Raw genomic sequence first — 22,683 nt, forward strand, 5'->3', positions numbered from 1 at the left:
TATTTCTATTAATGTTAAAAGACAGTGTGCATGCTTAAGTTGTTTTGAAACTTATTATGTTTTTTGACGTTTACCTTCAAATTGTTTCACGCAACAATGATTCGTACTTGAACGCAGTTTTTACTTATTCATTGTTGACAAATAAAACTATAATTATTCGAGATATATCTACTTTGGAGTTTGAGAAATTAGATAAATATGAGTAGATTCAAATATGAACTGAAGTGTAAACTGGATAGACTCAATGAAGAAATGAAGTCATGGATTAAACAAGTAGACTATGCTATACGTTTATGGTCCAGACTCCCAGACTCTACTCTCTATGAGTCGTACGAACAGGTACTGACACTGATGTATAGAAAACTTGTAAGTAATAATACATTATTTGACATTGATATTATATTGATATGTAAGAAGACAATAACAATAATCAAAACCAAGGAGTAAACAAAGACTCAAAAAACCAAAGGACATTTACATCAACAGTTATAAATAATAAATAAGAAACAACACGAACTCCACTAAAAACTGGGAGTGAAATCAGGTGCTCCGGAAGAGTAAGCATTCCCTGCACCGTATACGGCACCCGAAGAAGAAGTATATACCAACTGTTTCTAACTTTCAAGTTAAACTGATGCTAAACTACAGTGCAAAATCCCCCCCCCCCAAAAAAAAACCAGTTGCGTGTCTGCAATCTTGAATTGATACAAATTATTTTCGTTCACGTGTTTATGTCACAAATAAAATAAAGAGAATTGCTATCATTAGCTTCGGCAGTCCACACACGACTCATGCGTCCTTGTCTAATCGTATCATTAGAGGATGATACATTTATGTTTCCTCTTTACACAGTTTTAAATATTGAAGTTATTTAAGCAGTATACATTCGTTACTTGAGTGATGCAAATATTTATATAGAACACATGTAAACACAAAACCAATAAAATTTTCTTTAAAGAAACTACTGAATAAGAGAATCTAATGATTATAAGGTCTGTTTTCAGGAAAGTGCTGGGTATAAGAAACTGAAGGAAAGGCAGACGACAACGATAATCAAAAGGAGTACCTCTCCCGAGACGAGGGCTATTGAATTCGAGCTGAGAAAAACCTTAGAGATGGAAATGTTAAAATCTATTAACCTACTGGTAGGTAAACTTTACAAAAATATAATTGTTATGTAAATAGAAAATAAGTTTACTAACATATGCTTGCTTAAATATTGTGTTCCTTATTTTGAAATGGCTTCAAATTGAAGAGTTATATGAAGGCGTCGGAGGAGAGTCAAGCATGCTCGATGGACCAAAACATCAAGACAACCATTCTCGTTATCCTTTTGATCTCCGAAAATACACGACAATATGAGTATCTACACGATTACAGTATATAAACGTAAAAATATGTTGCAAATGAATATAATCTTTTTATTAGCACAATCATTTGATTTTCCATTTTTGGATGGTGATGATCCTTTGACACCAACTAACGGTGTTTATATTTCCCAACTCGTTCGCTCTTTTGTGTCTGTTGTGACGTTTTTGATTTTAACGAACGTAATTTATGTATCACTTGTAAATTATTAAGCCAGAAATTTCGTTACCCCAAATGGAATGTCGATAATGGCAGCTTGATAGATTCATTAATTTTACTTATGCATTGTAGGAAGCTCTAGAAAAGGAGAAAATAAAACGGAAGCTGGTAGAGGACGAAATGAGAGAAACGAAAAGGAAGTTTGAAAAGTCAAATGTTCCTCCAAAATATATGTAGGTATTGGTATTATTACGTCACAGTATTTTTTATTCACTTCTTTTTTTACATTGATGAAATACAAAAAGAAGATTTGAATAACTTTTATCGACCTAAATTTATCGTGATAGATCGGTCTATTTTCCGAAATGGTTTGTCGTAATGATAACAAATGCATTACTTTTCCTATTATGATTTCACAGACAAATAGTCCTACCTCCAATGATTTTGACCTAAGTATTATTCTTGGTAATGGTGAGATCATCCTTCGAATTTTAACAGATGCAAACATAATTTAGTTGACCATTACCGTCTTACACATGTACATGACCAAGGATACGTGTCGTGTTTGACCCACTTGTCGTAGCCCAAATACCGTCCACCTTTCTTCAATTTATTCATCGGCGAAAGATCTACATAAATTAATTTCTTTTTTATTGAAAAACATGTGTTCGAAAGTTGTTTAAGATGATTTTAAATTGTATGCTTTATATTTCCACCAAATCGTTCCCTTTCCTTTAAAAGAGGCGCGAAATATACCGGGAGGAGTGACAGTGAAAGTCATAGAGTGAAAATTAACTGGTATAGTGTTGTATATTTTCTGAGCAACATTTTTACCTATATATATATATATGTGTGTTATTTATACGATATAAACTCATCATAGATACCAGGAATAAAATGTTATATATCCAAAAGACGCGTGTTTCGTATACAAAAGACTAATCAGTGACGCTCGAATTAAAAAAGTTAAAATGTCACAAAAGGTATGAAGTTGAAGAGCACTGAGGACCATAATTTCCAAAAAGTTTTGCCAAACATTTTTCAGAGTAAATGAACGAGACAGTAGTATGGATAAAGATGTTGATCAGCTTCTGGAGCTTGACAAACAGATAGCTGAACATATGGACGAAATTGACATTCCTGGAAGCAGGTACTACATTTATGTTTTATGATTACTAAGAACGTATTTCTTTTAGGATCTCATTTAAAACAGTCAAAAGTGGACTACAAATGTATGTTGGTGCTAAATGTAACATTTATTATTCTGGTATTATGAAGTTTATATTATACAAACTAAATGGATAAAAGAATTAATTGGTATATATTATACTTAATATTCTAGCTATATATATATATATATTTCAAAGTTTATTTCCTTTCGATAAATTCCTGTCCAACAATTCGATAGATTGTGGTCTCGTTGGTCTCGATATCCTAGTGGTCGTAGTAGTTTATCTACCTTAAGCGTGTCAACACCCAGGCTGTGAGGTGACCCCAGCACTTGGCATGTCCGGTCCGTACGACTCCAATCTTCATTGACAAGTAATGTTAGTTTCCTGCAGAAATTCTGTGATTTCCTGTGTTATTTGCTTATAAAAAATGACCCCCACGATATAGCTCATAGTTCTGAAAGTGAAGTTAAACAAAACAATCAATCAATCAATCAATATATATTTTATGTGTAATACCACCAAATCAGGGTACGTCACATCCGGTTGTATACGAAAAGAGGTCGAAAAAATATTCCCTTGACGTGACAGTTGTCGGAAATTCATCCTACATTTTATTGCAGTAAAACATTTCTGTTTAATAAACATATGTCTTATGTATTTCAAATCACTATTATTATAGATTTAGGGTTTCTATAGAATATTTTGTAAACATGAGTTTACATGGTTCCTAAACCTTGTACACAGGTTAGATAAGGGGAGAAATTTGATTGAATAACTTCCAGTGAACGTTATTTTATTTTATCCAATGAAATGTTCTGTGAATTTTTTTTTTTTATAGTATTGGACAGGATAAAACTTAACTCATGCCAAGTATTTCTGTATTTGAAACAAAGATAACTTCTGCACATTATTTTTTGAAAAGTGCAAATTTAACAAACACTAATTGGGGATAATCAATGGTGGTTTTACACCTTAATGAGGTTAAATCGAACGCACATATTTTTTCAGTGATCATTTGGTGACATTGCCATATGATTGTTTTTTCAAAAGTATATTATTTCATTTATACAGCGCGGAAGGACTAGTGACGGACAGAAGTGGTGGTCTATCCACAGACCGAACGGTTTCAGAACAAACAAACACACCATCAGTTTTAACTGAAGTGTTTAAGTCTGTGTTCAATAACGAGTGGAATGATTGTTTTACTGAACTCACTAAACGATATACAGATGACCATGCTATTGAATTATTACGAAGATGGCTCAAGGTATTATGATTATAAAAAAGATTTTTTTGACACACTACTTAAAGCTAGCTTTGGAATACTTATACATGTATTATATTACTTCTGTCCATTTGATAACTTCATAGCACAAATTAGCCCTATGAAGAAAAAAAGACGACAATGCATATGTCACATGGTATGAAATCACATCTGATTAGACTGTTTTAGCATTCATATTTGATCAATTATTTTAACCGATTTTTCTATATAGATGTTTTTAGAATAGAAAATACAGCAGACAGTTTTAGATAGTGCATCTGTTTTGTTTGTTTGTTTTTGTGTTCTTATTTCATATGCAAGTACCATGAAAATCCTTTTAATTCATATTCTAAAAATGTGTTTTTTATTTAACAGGAATGCTATTTTACATGCGTGGCACTAACAAAAGAACAAAGAAAAAACATAAAAGATGACACACTCAAATGTTTCTTCAAATTTATGCAAGTAAGTATTCAAACCGAATAATGAGTTAAAAAAACATTTGCATATCTTTCCCATTACCAATACCAGAGACATATAATACAATATATGTATTAATATATGTATTATATGTCTCTGCCAATACAATATTATTTCAATAACTCAGCTCCCTTATCAAAAGAACCCAATTGCCATTGTGTGAATGACCAATAGCTGTTATATTTCCTTTGTCTCTGGTTGAGAGCTGTCTAACTGGCTATTTTACTACTTGAATAAACTAAAGTTGATGTATCCTTAAAAAGGTGCGATCTACGCTATGTTTTTAAAAACTGTCAAAGTAAGTTCTCAGTATTCAGAGTCATAAGCTACTATGATTCATAAAATTAAAACTCCGGGATACAGTTAACTTAGAAATAAAAACTTATAGACCAATCTAAAAAGATTTAGTGAAATACATCAAACTAGATACAAAGTATTATTTAACTCAAAACAAGTTATTTATCATTGAATACATCGTTTTTCATGTCTTTATTCCAGTCGCAAGCTGTTGTATCATTATCAGATAAATGTAAAAAGTACATTCGGACATATCAGAAGAAAACAGCTAAGGAGGCGTTACCATTAATTGAGCAGGTGAGTATACACCAGAAAGCGCGTGCTTGATGTTACCTTTAATTGAGCATGTGAGTTTACTCCAGAAAGTGCAACTTGGAGTAACAATAAAATATCCCGAGCGATGGTATGGAAGTTGAAGTTCTATTTAAATACACACAGAAGCACAAAAGAAAGCTAACAACGTTGTTAAAGACCATTTTTGGGAGTGAAACTCTGTGTGGTGCTATTAAGCTTGTCGCTGATGATAACAGTACATTATACTTACAAGAATTTTTGTTTGGATAGTGCGGGCGGGAGGAGAGTGGCAATCGAGATAACATTTGCATACACAGATTAATATTTATTTTCAAACCACAAAATAAACTGAAGCGATAACTATTATGTTATTTGTATTATTTCTGGTTGCGATCAAATAAAGCATGTTTAAATAGTCGACTTAAAGAATTTTTTTACTGATCTTTATCTTGAATATTTTGGAGGTTATAATTTAAAAAAATAACACACAAAAAACAAGAGGAAATCATGTAATAGATCTTATGGTATTCAAATACATACCTATTCTTTAGAAGATCCTTAATTTCTATTTTAGCTGTGTACTAAACGAATTACAAGAGGTCAAAATTTTGGGACTGCTGCGACAGACTATATAAAGAAATGTGCTGAGGTTTGCTGGATTATGAACGTGCAGAATCCTTCTATTTTCTTGGACTTTGACCTCAGATATGGATATGTTATTGATCAACATTCATTTTCAACATTCAGAAAACATGGTGACTACGTCAACTACGTTGTATGGCCTGCTGTTTATTTAAACAGGAATGGACCCATCTTGTGTAAAGGAATTGTTGAAAGTCAATAAATATGCAATTGTGATCATTTGAATGTATATGAGTATGTGAGTGTGAATGAATGCGTGTGTGTGTGCAACTGTCAAGGGATATTTTTTTTACATTTTCAGTTGGTTAAAATTTCTGAAAATTTTACAGTGTTCTATAAAAGAGAGCAATGGCTTGAGTTAAACCAAATGTGAAGAAAGCAAAGCTGATTAAATAATCTTGCAACCGTGAATGATACCTATGCAAATCCATTCAACAGTGCAATATCATGAACACAATCTATTTCATTATTATCATAATTTTATTAAATTTACTGTGATATAATAAAATACACTCATTAACATTACTTTGGGTTAACTTTCAGTCCTTTTTTGCTGACAAAAAGTGTCAGCGCTACAGCTACATTGACATTACAATATATTTTTCATTTAGCAACTATACAAGTACGACTGAGCTGCCACAAACAGCTAAATTGTATAGAATTAATAATTGTACATGGATTTTCAAGTGATAATTTTACATTTATGGGTCAGATTACAGTTTTGTTTGTATTATTAATTATGATATACATTTATTTTTTCATGTTTTTGGATTCCACATGTTTGAGAATTTCAATTAAATATCTATGGATATCTACTTATACCGCAGTCCCACTAGGCCACGATCACACTACGATCATACCGCAACCTCAGTACGATCTGAATTTATTTTAGATCGCGGTGAGCGTGGTGCGATCTGGGGCTTTACATAAATGTAATTATCAGTCAAAGCTCAATATTTACTGGTACCCTGCAGTAAATCCCTTTGTTAAAATATAACAAATCCCTTGTTTTATTATATCTATTTTTATGAATGTATATTTTTTTTGGGCAATGTTTAAAACTCTGAACTTTAAGTACTTATTGTTTAACATATCGAAAATTACATTGAAGTATAATATAATGGATGGATTCAGTTCAGCAGTTAATACTTCAAAATGGATCATGTATTGCTTTTAAAAAATGTTTACTTCTATATATCATTTACTAAGAAGTGTGATGGAATAAAGTAGCTACCCCAAAGACAATTCAAGTGATAGTAATGTTTATTTATAATAATGATTATACACACTTTATCAAAAGAGGGTAAACACAGTAAGTTACAACTACTAATCTTCCCTGAGGAAATCATATACGATACTAGTAGAAGATAATAATCAGATAAAAAAATTAAAACATACAACATTTTAACATTCAGTCTGTTCACAATCGTATTGTTATGATAGATCCGTACATGTACCATTAGAACATTTAAAACAGCTAGAGTTTTTCAACTACACTAACCTTTAATAAACCTCTATGGAAATTATGTTTTTGAATGAAATATGCATATTTAAAAAACATCCAATGATTATCAGCCTGATTTTCACAATTCTTAAACATGTTATATCTAAATATACTTTTTTTTTATGAAGAAGCATATATATAAGTAGTAACATATTTAAGGATTAAAACAGTTAAGATGATACTATATTTAGTTTGTGCTCTAATGTACAAAAAAGTGCTGAATGTCATCGATGATATTAATAATCTAAAACTACAAAGCATTCAAGGCATTTCTGGATCTCAAGATCGCAATTATTTCATCATGACTTTTTTATTCTCTTTAAAAAGTAATTTGTAGTTCAGCATTAAAACTATGTAAATACATAATTTCCATAGAGGTTTTAAAAGGACTGTGGAATTTATTTAACAAGTGTAGTAATAAAACATTACAGCATGATGTCTCTATTGATTTATCATGGGAAATTTAGAAAATTCCTTTCATAAAAACCTGGTGGGCCAAAAAAAAAATGACTTGTAAAATAAAGACAAAACATACATAATTGCTTATCAAAAGTTAACATTAATAAATGATATATTCAATACTGCAGTTCAATACATAGAATCAAGTAAGAAATGATTAACTTTGCCATTCAATTATCTGTTTTTGAATGAGATCTGCATATTAAAAAAAAATGTTATCCAAAAGCAGTAAGAATTGCATACTCAAAAATATTATCATTAGTTTTACTTTGTCAACTTCAGATTGATAAATGCAGTCTTTGATTTAGTACATTTTAGTGTAAAAAAAAAATAACAATTATTTCTGTCCATGGACAAAATGAAATTCATCTTCGCTAGCCAAGGGTTATGATCCACTACCGCTCTCTTCAAGATTGGCTAGCGAAGGTGAATGAAATTATGACTAGAAGGCAATCTAATAAGAACATGAAGAACACTACAAAACGAAACAATACATTTGTATGTATTTTGACTGAAAAGACACAGAAACACAAAATGTGATGACTACTTAGTATCTACTGACAGGTGCTATGAATAAAATGATTGTCAATAATTTAAAATAATGCTAGATACATTGGAACATAGTACAAAGTTAAAAATATCACTAAAAATGTTAAATTGAGATAATTGGTCAGGCTCTATCTGCATAAATCTGACACTAAAATCTAAATAAAAAAGACTAATTTAGACCACTCATGGCTATATCGTTAGTCACAGTAAGTAAGTTTTGACCTTCATCTCAATTTAACAACATAATTCATGTACATGTACATTGTGAACAGGTTATATACAAATAAAACAGGTATGTTTACACAAAAGGTTATAAATAGATATATACATATAAATTGCATGCACAACAATGGTTTAAAATCAGGCATATAGACCAGTATATACTTAGTTATATTATTCAGAAATTATTAGATATAATATATTTTGCTAGAGGTAGATTAAGAGTCAAATAAAAAGTTCTTTAGATTTTTGATCAATTATTCCCCTATCCATGAAGTAATTTATTTTTCATAAGTGATAAACTAAACAAAGGAACCTATGGAGAAGAATTGTAAATATTTGCATCAGGTGAGGCTAAACATTTGTAAATAAATGCATTATGAAAGCACGTATGTTAATAATTGCATCAGGAAAATTCTGATCCAGTAATCAGAAACTGTTCATATTTGATACAATTCAAGTATGTTAAAATAAAAAAAATCATATTTTCTAAAAGTAAGTCACACACAGGCATGATTTACAGGTCAAAGTATTTAAAATGAACTAAAGCTTACAGTAAAACTCCATACATATGCAAAAACACAAGTTGTATATTATTTAAGATCAAGCTATTCTTACCATTAAAAAATTGATAATAGTTAAAACAATTAAGATAGTCATTTCTTAATAAAAGTGAAATAAGTTACATATAAAAGTCTTATGTCTTATGGTTCATTAAATGAAGTCACTATAAAGAGGTGTGTAACTGGACTGGAAACCAGTCTAAGAAGTAGCTCCTGGTATCTTTGATAACATCTGAAATTGAATAATTATATTTTGGTTAAGTTTTAATTTTTAGATATGCAAAAAGTACATGAGTAGGTCCAGTGTTTGTGCAAATCTCATTATAACTTATCTTTCATTATTATTTATTTTTACACAGTTTGTTCCTAATGTGTTTAATCCTTGTAAAGAAGAATTTTGTAACTTTTCTTATTGAAACATTATTAAAGGTGTCATATTTTTTGTGTGTATAAAACAACAAGATACAAATCACTTAAGCTTAAACATTTTTGTTAAATGTGCAATTCGTGTACAAATGTAATACAGTGTGTATTGAAGATGGGAATAAAAGAGGGACAAAAGATACCAGAGGGTCAAACTCATAAATCAAAAATAAACTGACAACGCCATGGCTAAGTGGCAATTGTATGCATTTTTGTAAGGAAAACACACTCTATAAATAAAAACTCAACTCCAATCAGAAACATGACAATCTGTCATTATTCCCAAAAATGTTAAGACTGATTTCTTTAATCTATTTTGATATGGGTTTATTTTAAACAAAAAATTGTGAATGTGCTTTGTATTGCTCAAGCTATAATTATCATGTATTTGTAAGTTTACCTGAGTAAAGTTGTAAAATGTTTATGTATCTAAGTCTTGTACAATGGGTATTTACCATTTTTAAAGGCTGTATGGTGACCTGTAATTGTTTAATTTTACACCATTTGCACAGGTGGAGAGTTGTCTCATTGGCAACATACCACATCTTCTTATTTTCATACAACTTTTAAATCTTAATTCACTGACTTTCTCTTAAAGATTGTCAAGTATTGATATGGATTTTTTTCGCTTTTCATGAAATCTTTCTTTGACCTTACTGACAAATAATTTCCTTTCTCAGCACAGTAGCTATAGAGTGATATGAAAAATTATTGCTAGAAACTAAGGGTGTATGTGCCATTGTCAATAAAATTAACAACATCAATAAACAGATTATAATTGGTCATCTCCACTCGATTGCTTTTCTCACTTTCGCTGTACCGGCTCAAACAAGAAAAGCCATCTTTTTGAGATGACCAGTGATAACCTATAATATTAGTCATTTTTAAAGTATCATAGACTGCATAAGAAAACTTATAACCTTAGCAAGATCTACGCCAGTAAGAGCCTGAACTGCAGGTGGGAGCTGAATAACAAACGGCTGACTTAGAAAACTCACCTTAGAAAGATCAACACCAGTAAGAGCCTGAACTGCAGGTTGGGGCTGACTAACCAATCAGCTAAGTAAGAAAACTTACCTTAGAAAGATCAACACCAGTAAGAGCTTGGACTGCAGGTGGGAGCTGACTAACCAATTTGCTGACTTCACTTGTTGTTCTATCATCTCCAACCAACACAATCTCATCTGTCTTCGATAATGGAGCAGATACTTCTGCAGCAATCTAAAAATAATTTTCAATGAAAAATAAAATGTTTAGTATTCATAAGGAGTCATACTCTTTTATTTACAAGTTTTCATCATAGACACAATCAATTCATCAACAAATTCTGGCTGCTAAATTTAATTCAAAAAATAAAATATTTTTACTATTTTCAGATCATGTTAAAAATTTCTTTTTTTGACTACTTTTATGTTCATTAATATGAATACATTTTTAATGTACAATTTTTAACAAAATAATGTTTGTACACTGACAACTTTCTCTTACCTTTGGAAGTGTTTCCAAGACCAAAGACAACATGGCTGCCTCTCCATACTGTTTGTAAGCTGAAGCTTTCAATCTCATTTTTTCTGCTTCCGCCTTTCCTACAGCTTCAATAGCTTCAGCTTCAGATGCACCTATCAATCGAATCTTCTCAGCGTCGGCTCTGGCCTCCTCAACTGTTTGTGTCCTATGTATAAAACAAAACTGTGTAGAATATATTCAATCTATAATAAAATCGATACAAGTTGGCTGATTATCATGGAGTATCTGTTTAACAAATGTAGATTATAAGCTATATACTGTATGGAGGTTTTTTTTTTCCAGGGTTATAAATTTTTGCTTATTTTCCTGGTTTAAATAAAATTGCCAATATAAATTCCTCCAATTTAAAAGAGCACCTGCTAAAGTATTGATAAAAGTTTGGAATCTGCCAAAATATTTCGTTTACCTTATTCAATGAAAATCACAAAATTCTGCACCCGCAAAAATAACCCACTATACAGTATTATAATTGTCTTAACCACAATGACATCCTCTTTTCCTCAAATGTGATCTACAGGATTGGAGTATCAGTCTTACACTTGCCTGAACAACATAACAGGTGCAAAATGTGGAACAGGATACAGAGCACCTGAGATCACTGCTGGTTTTTTTTTTAGGTTCTTGTATCTCACTAATTTTTTTTTATGTTGTGGTTTGTGACTTTGTTTACTGTTGTTTGTATTTTGGTAATTTGCCACAGCATTACAAAAGTCGAATTGGCTATTAAAAGTAGTATAGAAGAAATGAATATGACTGTTATCTTAAATCATAAATGATGGATATAAAATTTAAGACATTTTTGTATATATAGAATAAAGACATAAAATTATGCAGTTTAATTGCATGAATTTCATTTAAAAGTATGATATCTATGTTATTTTAACTTTTGACAAAACATTTTTTAATAATAAACAAAAATCTTTTTTAAGTAGCAAGGACAGATGATAATTCAAACAATGTTTAACATCTTAAACTTGAATATGTTGCACTGATCCCCTCTTTTAAATTTAACAGACCTGCCATATGCAATCTTATTTTTAATAAATCAATAAATTACAGTCAAACTTGAGTAAACCAGACCCTGAATAAACTGGATTCCTCTCCATTCTGGCCGAATATCAAAGTCCCAATTTTTTCCTTTCAAAGTTTTTGTTAAAATACCCTTTGTAAACCGGACCCTGTGTATTCCGAATTCTGGTCTAATAATGCAGTCCAAATACTCTTAATTACATCAATAATTACCTGTCAAAACCGGTTATTGTATTTAATTTTAAATAATAACAGTATTGATTGATATGCAATCAAAACATAATTGTTTATACAAGATGTCTTTTTATGATAAGCAATTTAAAGCTGGTTATTAAACCATGAAGGTACGCATGGTACATTAGTGAGATGTTCTATTGAAACACTATAACAAAAGAGTCAATTAAACTGAAAGACACGTTCGCGGAGTAAGAAAGTTTTATTGCGTTTTTCAAACTCCTGTTTCCCTGTTATGAACCCTCAATCAATAACCTTGATAGTGAAGAACACCCGGATGACTACATTCCATGGATATTGTAGATTGTACAACAATATTTCGATAGTGATGAAATTTTGTTTAACAGATTTTATGTTTTTAATCGGCTATTCCTCATCAAAAATGAACGATGGAAACAAAACTCTTGTGTCACAATTCAAACAACACGAGGATTCTGATGCAAATGAAATCAATGACCACAAAATGAAAGTAAAACTGCCAAATTGGAGACTGATTCTACAGAGGAATTTTTGCCATACAAGGATAATTATCTAAACAAAAACAAAAAAGTTATTAATTTCTGGTCAAAACGGAAACCTGAATAAATTGGCTCACTGTCCAAACCCGCCCTTTTTCATAGTCCCGTAGCCCGCTGGTTTGTATAGGTTTTACTGTATAAATACTTTTCAATGTCAACAAACTTCATTTTTACCTACTGGAATAAACATTTTTACAACCCCAAAATACGGAAATAATCATTTATTCAATAAATACAAATTATTTTAACTAGAAGAATAATCAAGTTGTCAATTTCAGGCTAGAAACCTTTCTGACATCCCCTCCATCTTTAAACTGAGTGCAATTGTCTTTAAATCTTAGCTTAAACACTGACATTTTGCCAGTATATTTTTTTTTTTTGAAAATCATCTTAATTTTTCCTGCTTTTCAATTTAAAAGCCTTATTTTACCTTGTTCCCTCAAGTGTTATTTTACCTTGTTACCTCAAGCCTTATTTTACCTTGTTCCATTACACTTTATTTTACCTTGTTCCATTACATATTATTTTACCTTGTTCCATTACACATTATTTTACCTTGTTCCATTACACTTTATTTTACCTTGTTCCATTACACTTTATTTAACCTTGTTCCATTACACATTATTTTACCTTGTTCCATTACACTTTATTTTACCTTGTTCCATTATACTTTAGTTTACCTTGTTTCCTCAAGCCTTAGTTTACCTTGTTCCATTATACTTTAGTTTACCTTGTTTCCTAAAGCCTTAGTTTACCTTGTTCTCTCCAGCATTATGTTACCTTGTTCTATCTCACATTATTTCACCTTGTTTCATTACACACTATTTTACCTTGTTCCATAACACATTAGTTTACCTTGTTCCCTCAGCTATCAACTGCATCTTATAAGCATGTGCTTCAGCAGGTCTTTTAACAGTAGCTATCAATTCCTTCTCCCTTCTCAGAATTTCTTTTTCTTCAACATCAATTAATTTCCTCCTCTCTACTACTTCAATTTCTATTTCTTCAGCTCTGATCTTCTGTTTTTCTTTAGCGGCTTGCAGTTCATAGGCTAATTCAGCTTCAGCTTTCTGTTAATAATTTTAACAATTGATTAATTCTTAGGTTTTTAACTTTTCCATAATATTGTAATAACTTGACATTCTGTTTCATTTTGTTAAGACTTACATCTCAAATACATATCTAGTATAATAGTTAGTATTCCTATTTGTTCTAATAAACTGTATAGCGGGTTATTTTAGTGGGTGTAAAATTTCTCGAATTAGGGGCAACATAGTATACGAAAAAATTTGGCGGTTTTTATTTTTATTTTGGCTGAAACTGATATTGTTGCATATAAAGTATTAAAAAATTGTGAAGCATGTTATTTGATTTGTTTACCTAAATAAAGTCTTATTTATTGATCTTGACCGGAACTTTAATGTACTTACTAATTAAGTTATAAAATTATCAAGACTGATTAACAACTCTTATGTTATTTGTCACTAGTTAAGGGGGCTTGCGGCTATAAATCATTTTTTTTTTTAAATATAGGATTTTGCTATTTTTTTCTATGAATAAACTTTATTTTATAATTAACAGAAAAATAAAATAAAAATATGGGGTCAAGGTTCATTTAGGCTCACAATCTGCCTTAGAAAGAAGCATTCATTTTTGTTAAGGTACTTTTTTCTGTGAAACTAATAGGAGTAAAAAAGGTAATACCGAAATAAAAAAAGAACTAAATTACAGAAATCGTTTAAATTTTACAATAGTTTAAGTACAGCTTATTTGAAAAAAAATAACAAAAAATATAGGTCACGGATGAGTTAAAAAAAATATTTCAATTTTAATGCAAAAAAAATGACAATTTTTACCAAAGGGAGATAATTTAGAGCTTTTTCAATGATATTATAAACATGTTTAAAATCATCTGGGGCCAAAACAAATTGATTTTTTTGGTTGATTTTTGTACCATATTGTAAAGTAACAACTAATATTGTGATAATAAAATTTGTAATGAAAAAAAACGTTTAAATTTTTGCTGAATTTTTTAACCCTCCCGCCTCCTTAATAAGGGTATTACCTGATAGAGTACCGTACTCTCATAATCTATTTGACACTAATAAATAGGGATATACACACATGACAGTCATTTTATAAAATACACCTTTTTGTTTATGTTGTTAAAACTAAACTATACCATTATTGACCTACCGACCACCACTTTAGCTATTAGAAAGTATCGAAAGCATACATTAATTTTCACAGAATTTATTTTCAGAATTTTCTTTGTTCCGCCAAAATTCTATTTTTGTGGATTAAGGAATAAAATGAACTTTCATGGTTTTGCCAGTTCTGCAAAAAGACCATAAAACTTTTCAACTTCATTGAACATTTTAATTCTTGTTATACCTTTACCCTAAAAAAAAATGGTATTCTACATATAATAATGAATCAAAAGTACTTATATCTTAAAGCTATAAACAGGCACAAAGACTTTTTAAAGCTTACTACGTGGTATGGGCTTTGCTCATTGTTAAAGGTCATACAGTAACCTATAGTTGTTAATTTCTGTGTCATTTGGTCTCTTGTGGAGAGTTGTCTCATCGGCAATCATACCACATCTTCGTTTTTAAACAAAAGCCTATCTATATTTTCCTTGTCTCATTGGCAGTCATACCACCTCTTCTTTTTTATACAAAAGCCTATCTATATTTCCTTTAACTTTGATGTGTCCTATTCCTTTATACAAGTACAAACATTATTGGAATGTTTTAATAAAGAAATGTGTCCAGATCTACACTATGGTCCACAAATAGTCAAAATCAACGCTAAAGGCAGTTAACCAAAAACCAAACGTAATTATGTGCAGTGGGGGCCCACTGACTGCCTAACAGGGGGCCCACTCTAGTCATGCTTCAGTGATTCCCTATATAATCAACCAAATGTTTTCCTCAAAAGGGGGGGGGCCTGAAAAAACCTCTAAATCCGCCTCTGATGTGGCATTAAACATTCATATAATGTACATTTATATTTATGTTTCTCTAATGAATTAATTATTAAGGCAAATAATTTATATGTTATCAAGGTTTCAATAGCAATGCATATATCAATGTATATTTTTTATGGTGAGTCTGCAGTGGTACAAGTTCGCAATGATTGTAGTTGTTCTAGTTGGTAGTTAACGTTGGTTTTAGTTGACTGTTAGTAGTACAAGTTGACTTAGTACGAACATGTAAATAGTATGAATGGACTGGTTTCCCTGTAAAGAAAACTGAGTTTGTGTTTTATAGTGCAAAAGTTATGACACAAATCAGACAAATGATTTGTTATATTGTCCCATACATGAATATATATAGTTTAGGGGTAGGGATCTCAAGGGTTTTCAAGTTCTTGAACAGGAAAGGGTAGGGTGACCCAAGGGACTTCCCATATATTTCATTTGATTTGTTATATTGTCCCATACATGAATATATATGGTTTAGGGGTGGGAATCTCATCTGTTTCCAAGTTCACAAACAGGAGGGGGTAAGGTGACCCCAGGGACTCCCCTATATTTCATTTAATTAGTTATATTGACCCAAACATGAATATATAACGTTTAAGGGTGGGGATCTCAACCATTTCCAAGTTCTCAAACAGGAGGGGATGGGGTGACCACAGGGACTCTCCCTATATTTCATTTGATTTGTTTAATTGTTCCCATACATGAGTATATATGGTTTCAGGGTTGGGATCTCGACTGTTCCAAGTTCTCAAACAGGAGGGTGTGGGGTGACTTCAGGAACTCCCACTATATTTCATTTTATTTATCATATTGTCCCATACTTGAATATATATTGTGTTTAGGGGTGGGGATCTCGACTATTTCGTAAGTTCCCAAACAGGAAGGGGTGGGTGACCCCATGGACTCTCCCTATATTTCATTTGATTAGTTATATAGTCCCATACATGAATGTATATGATTGAGAGGTGGGGGTCTCATCCGTTTCAAAGTTATCAAACAGGAGGGGGTAGTGGCCCAAAGGACGCCACCTATATATCATATGATTTGCCTACATTCAGATATTATATAATCTAGTAGTTGCACTATTTGTGAAAATAAAGTAAGAATCTTCCAGCTACTTTAACTGATCATGACCCTTCGTAATTGAGAAAAAAATACCCCTTCAAAATTGCAGTAATATGTTTACACTTTAAAAGCATCTTACATGCATTATCAATATTTATCACTGAAAAAGAAAATTTATACTGTGACCAAGAACATATATATTGTTAGATATACTGTTCCCAGGTGTCACAATGTATTGGATTTTGACGTTAAAATTTGTCAAAAAGTAATTTTTAGTTTCTGTTTAAAATATTTTCTGCTTTTTCTTTCTTTTACATATATCTGTTTTGGTTTTCAATTCTAGTGTTTATATTCATTTACCATGCATAGATGTATTTTGTCACCTGTCTGGATTTTTTTTTTGTTCATTGCCAAAACCCGTAATTACCCTTATCCACTTCCAGAATCGGATCCGATATTGTAATTGTCATCTTCACAGAAGCCATTGTCATTGTGTTTCAATGTTGTTTTTGTCTGTCAGATACGATTTTACTCTAATTAACACATTTTTTTGTCGCCAATTTTCTGTATAAAGCTAGCGATTGAACAAAATGGACATCGCTGTCATGAATATAATGATTAAAATAAGTTTTGAGATCGTTTATTTGGAGACTTTGGCGAAAAGGTTTGCAAAGTTATTTTTTATTTTCTTTCAAGTGGAACTGAGACTACTATAACTGTGTTATAGTTGTCTCAGAGTGGAAGGCCCAACGTGTGTGGCTAGTAACAAAGTCGAATGTGGAAGGTCGTGGACCTCGGACCACCGCTAATTTGAACCCCTGCCTCCAAATTGAAAAAATATGAAAATTTCGTCTCCTAATTTGAAATTGCCGCCAACAGCATGAACAGATGAACTTATTATATAATAGACTACTGACGTAGTTGTACTACGTATTAACGAAAAACAATATTCCTACAACTTTTGCCATTTAGGAAATCTAAACTACTTGTCTTTAAAGATTTTCAGCAATTAAATATTTCATAAAATTGTTTTTTGACATATTAGCCAAGAGCACAGGCAATAATAAACTACATAAGAATTCCTTATGAGCACTACTTCCGATGTGCAACTTCAAAACTATTGGGTGATTCGACGATCATTTAAGGTTTTTCTACTCATATATTTTGTAATCCGGAATTAAAAGTATTAATCAAAGAGCAGATTGCTCTGAGGGATACGATTGCCGTTGTTTCATTGACACATGCATACATGTAGCTGGATAATATTATTTTCAAAACTAATTCAACTGCATATGTAAAATAGTTACAAAATATCCAATATCGGATAAAGTGTATGAACAATGTAATTAGGCCTATTCTGTTTTAGTTTTGTACTATCAATTCCAAGTTACTTTCCACAGCAGTCACTGAGACTCAGAGCGAGAGGAGGTAGTTCACTTCGTATCTTATCACCTATTTTCCTACGTTAATTCTAGGAGGAACCCCATTCCTAACTATTTAAATATTTAATTTCCTTTGGGTCAGTGATCATGACTCCTTTCCGTACACATTTATCGGTTTAAATTGCGATAGTTTTTAATATAATACGACTTCTATTGACAGAACGAGCTAATACTCGACGTGTTCTTTCAGAATTCACGGAAGTTACATCTGGAAGGGAGACAACTCGACACGATAATATGGAAGACTCCATTTCGCCTGAAGGGGTGTTCTATGATAAGGAATACACTTATCTTAATTTAAATGACGCATATGATTTAAAATTATGCAACAACAATAACCCTCAATAGCAGACATACATAGAAAAGATCCCATGAGTTATAAATTAATTAATTGAGTGGGGAATCCAGAGCAACCATTCAATCTAAAACCCCTTGAAGTCAAGAAAACTATACGCATGCGCATAATTTCTAAAACAAACCCTGGAGCAAGAACGTATATTAATGTTTATTAAACGACCTAGATGGTTCTCTATTTCTTTATGGAATTACAATCTCAAAAACAGTTTCATAACGGTAACATATAAGAAAAACTCCACTTCAGTTCTTATATGACAGAAATAGATTTATCTGAATTCAGAGAACTCTCACACTTTATCAAAACTGGGAATTCCCTCTGACGTGTTTCTAATTTTATAAATACTGCTTAATTCTGACTTTCTGTGTTGTTAAAAACACGCATATAAGTCAAAGGAATTATCAAACATGAAGATTATGAAAAGAACCTTATAGGAAAGTTGTTTAAGTTCAATCCCTTTGTTTGTTTTTACCTTTTAAAGCAAGACAATCATAAGAATCTGAGATGTTCCTTAACGTTTAGAATTAAACGATTGACGTGAGGGCAATGCTCTGAGCCACCGGTATAAGTCTACAGATTGCTTGAAAGCAATCGTATTCCAAAAAGTGTTGAATTAGTTATATATAACATAGTTGCCACCTAGATAATAACAATGGCACATATTTCAGCATTTATTGGGTAGACCACAAATCTAGGGTGCTTGCATAATGCAACTGCATAAAAATATCCTAAGGACCTAAGGGCTACTGCATCTAAAATTTGTCTTGCTCCTTAAGCTTGCAAATTAACCTCATTCTGAGTAGTATACACTGTTATTTTCTGCTGTTTCTATAGGTTTTTTAAAAACTTACTGTGGATTCATTATTTTTCGTTGGATACCAATTTTCATGATTTTCTGTAGGTTTGAATTTAGACTTTGGAAAACTATAAAATCAAATATCCCCGAAAAAGACAGGTATTCCTCAATCCAGGAAAATCAGTATCCATGAAAAAATAAATATTTAATGAATCCACAGTGTTGTACTTATTCTGATAACAGATGACTTACTCTTGCATTCACTTCTTGATCAAAATCAGCTTTCTGCATCTTGTAATTACGTGCTGCATCGGCAATCTTAGCATCAGCTGAAAATTTGGTGTCCATTTTATTTTTGTCGCATTCTGCTTCCTGTAAAATGAATCATTGAGAAGCTTTATATTTCCTTAACAATAGAATGTGATTAAAACGTGCAGCTGATTTTTACAGAGTTATGTCCCTGTAGTGTTATGTACCACCTTAAAAGTATCACATCATTCAATCAATGCCTTTGATTTCATCGCACTGGATTATCTCCCTTTGACATGAGCAGGATTAAGTTATTTTTCTTTTTCTAAATGTTTACAAGTTTCAGGTTTTCTAAAGAATAATTGTATAAGGTCCTATATATTCAACAGGGTTTGTTTGAAAATCTCAATTATACCATATAACTTTTTCTGAACTATTTGAGCAATATTATGATCAGTTCATTATTATTAAGAAGGGAATTGTTTGTTCAAAACATTCTATTTAACCCACCAAGTGGCAGATCCAGAACTTTTTATAAGGGGGGTCCTGCTGACTGATCTTAAAAGGGAGGGCACTCCAGTCAAGCTTCAGTGATTCCCTATATAATCAACCAAATTTTTCCTACCAAAGAGGCGGCCAGGCCCCGCAGTGCCCCCTAGATCCACCTTTGCCACTAATATCATTTTAGACTAACCCTGATTCCAGCATCTCTATTGGCCTCAGCGACACCAATATCAGCATCTCTCTTAACGTTAGCAGTCTGTGCTCGTCCTAATGAGTCCAAGTATTCAACATTGTCATAAACATCTTTGATTGTGAAACTCATTATCTCAATACCCATCTTACACACATCAGGGGAAGCAACCTCTCTTACAAGTTGAGCAAACTGGTCCCTGTCCTGATAGATTGCCTCTACACTAAGGGTACCTGTAAATAATTAAACTTTTGATTAAAATAGTCCTACCATCTATTATTTGTTTATGTTAGTAGGAAAGTTTCAAAGATAACATGGTATTATGAATAATTTACATCCATATAAATTGATTAAAAGCATTTGTTCAGACAATATTCCAGCTTTAGAAATAAATGACTTATAATGAATAAATAGTTCTCATGATCTCTTTCAAAACAAACAATTTTAATTGGTGATAAAATAAATGAACCATATTTTACAGTTTAGAATGAAAATATAGCTATAGACTCAATAGACATACTTATTGAGAAAGGTAGAAAACAGACATAGTGATGAGTTTTGCCTTTTTAAACTGATTTTTATAGTTCGTTCTAAAAGTATGTTGTACTTTTACACCACTGTCCCAGGTTAGGGGAGGGTTGAAATCCCACTAACATGTTTAACCCGCCACATTCTCAATGTATGTGCCTGTCCAAAGTCAGGAGCCTGTAATTCAGTGGTTGTCGTTTGTTTATGTGTTCCATATTTGTTATTCATTCATTGTTTTACATCATCATTTAGGGGTCTTTTATAGCTAACTATGCAGTATGGGCTTTGCATATTGTTGAAGGCCGTACAGTGACCTATAGTTGTTAGTTTCTGTGTCATTTGGTCTCTTGTAGAGAGTTGTCTCATTGGTGATCATACCACATCTTCTTATATCTATAAACCTGAATATGAAAATGAAACAAAAAATCAATTCTTACCTAGAATAGCTCTGAGATGACCTTCTAAAGTCTGTAAAATAACTCCTTCAACTTCCTTCACAGATTTACCCAGAAACTGTTCGCACGCCTTCTCTAAGAAAGATACGTCTCTCATGACCTTGACTTGTGCTACACCGGTGACTGCCACAGGTACACCTTCAGATGTTTCTACACTATCACAAACTGGGTTCAAGGTCATAACCTCTAGTGATAGGCTGTAAGAAAAAATAAAATCATATAAAATAAGAAGGTGTGGTATATAAATATTACTGATAAAGCTGTCCAGGGTAGATAAATGGATTTTCATTCAGAGAAGTAAAGACCTCATTTATTTTTACTTGTTCTATGACAAATTTACTGCAAAACATGCACAGTCAAACCTTGTTGCATCGAAGTTGCAGGTATTGGACTACATCATTCGACTCATCTGAGGTCGAATGTGTCGTCATAAATTTATAATGCATGGAATACGGTATGAGATTTGCGTAAACTAGATACTTTGAACAGTGGAACTTTTTTTTGATAATACACTTATTGATAGTTTTTTCTATCTTATTTTTTGGTGGTTTTTTTTATAGCACATTTAATTATACTTGTACATAAGTAAAGATACAAATCATGCAGTAATAAAATCAACAGTCTACACAAAATTTACAAATGTAAACACTATAAAATATGAAATCCCTCGCGGAACAAAATAAGTTCTGAACCTTATCTGATGAGGTCGTCTGCTTTACATCAAATTATCATGAATTTATCACAAGTGTCTCAATCCTTTTATTTAATGTAATTAATGAGTAATTCTCACGATTTTTTAATCTGCTTGGGTCATTCAGATTCGTTTTTTTATGTTTAACACACTAACATCCTGATTAAACAAGCTATTAATTAATTCCCGGCCACCACAAACATGTCATAGTACATATAGAATTTACCTGACTTAAAACAAAGAATTCGAATCAATCGAGTGGCATATTGTTAGTTTGTTCAAATATTCCGTTTTTTTTCTTCAATTATTGACTAGAGAAACTACTAGTATGCCTTAAGGAAGTAGACCTTGGTTGAGGGAAATAACATAATTCTAAGCTTCTAATGTACATAGATTATTTCAAATCTGTTTCAGGTTTTAAAATGCTTAAAATACATTGATGAGACTTGACTTTTACAAACGCATCACTGATTTAAAGAGTTATCTCCCTGAACCAAGGCATACCCCCTTATATCTTTTAATGAGTTTACCTCTGAACATCTGTGACAAGACACCAAGCCCAACCCCATGCATCCTCCAACAATGTGCTTACCTCTGGACATCTGTGACAAGACACCAAGCCAAACCCCATCCTCCAACAATGTACTTACCTCTGGACATCTGTCACAAGACACCAAGCCCAACCCCATCCTCCAACAATGTGCTTACCTCTGGACAT

The 22,683-nt window shown here is 31.9% G+C and overlaps 2 protein-coding genes across 3 annotated transcripts in view; one reads left to right on the forward strand and one right to left on the reverse strand.

The window, feature by feature from the left end:
• On the forward strand, window positions 1–6,201 carry LOC143042063 (uncharacterized). 2 transcript variants are annotated; one of them, XM_076214304.1, is made up of 8 exons: window positions 1–339; window positions 1,005–1,145; window positions 1,660–1,760; window positions 2,573–2,677; window positions 3,771–3,966; window positions 4,339–4,428; window positions 4,942–5,037; window positions 5,609–6,201. In XM_076214304.1, the coding sequence occupies exons 1-8, from the start codon at window positions 199–201 to the stop codon at window positions 5,876–5,878; spliced, it is 1,140 nt and encodes a 379-aa protein (XP_076070419.1). In that variant the 5' UTR covers window positions 1–198; the 3' UTR covers window positions 5,879–6,201. The 2 variants fall into 2 exon arrangements, with proteins under 2 accessions (XP_076070419.1, XP_076070418.1); XM_076214303.1 differs by having other exon boundaries at window positions 10–366.
• LOC143042062 (flotillin-2-like) overlaps window positions 6,138–22,683 on the reverse strand; it is a 22,173-nt gene continuing 5,627 nt past the window's right edge. The window contains exons 3-9 of the mRNA XM_076214302.1: window positions 21,257–21,471; window positions 20,292–20,524; window positions 19,601–19,720; window positions 13,557–13,771; window positions 10,882–11,065; window positions 10,471–10,614; window positions 6,138–9,202 (exon numbers count right to left, since the gene is read on the reverse strand). Coding sequence (XP_076070417.1) covers window positions 9,170–9,202; window positions 10,471–10,614; window positions 10,882–11,065; window positions 13,557–13,771; window positions 19,601–19,720; window positions 20,292–20,524; window positions 21,257–21,471 — 1,144 coding nt within the window. The 3' untranslated portion in view covers window positions 6,138–9,169. The remainder of the gene's footprint in view (window positions 9,203–10,470; window positions 10,615–10,881; window positions 11,066–13,556; window positions 13,772–19,600; window positions 19,721–20,291; window positions 20,525–21,256; window positions 21,472–22,683) is intronic.

The sequence above is a fragment of the Mytilus galloprovincialis genome, chromosome 8 (assembly GCF_965363235.1).
Source record: "Mytilus galloprovincialis chromosome 8, xbMytGall1.hap1.1, whole genome shotgun sequence".
Lineage (NCBI taxonomy): Eukaryota > Metazoa > Mollusca > Bivalvia > Mytilida > Mytilidae > Mytilus > Mytilus galloprovincialis.

Bases quoted from the DNA above. Each gene is read 5' to 3' on its own strand.
- LOC143042063 (XM_076214303.1), top strand. From the start codon at position 199: ATGAGTAGATTCAAATATGAACTGAAGTGTAAACTGGATAGACTCAAT. The intron at 2,678-3,770 runs GTACTACATTTA...TCATTTATACAG, and splicing joins ATTGACATTCCTGGAAGCAG to CGCGGAAGGACTAGTGACGG. The intron at 4,429-4,941 runs GTAAGTATTCAA...TCTTTATTCCAG, and splicing joins GTTTCTTCAAATTTATGCAA to TCGCAAGCTGTTGTATCATT.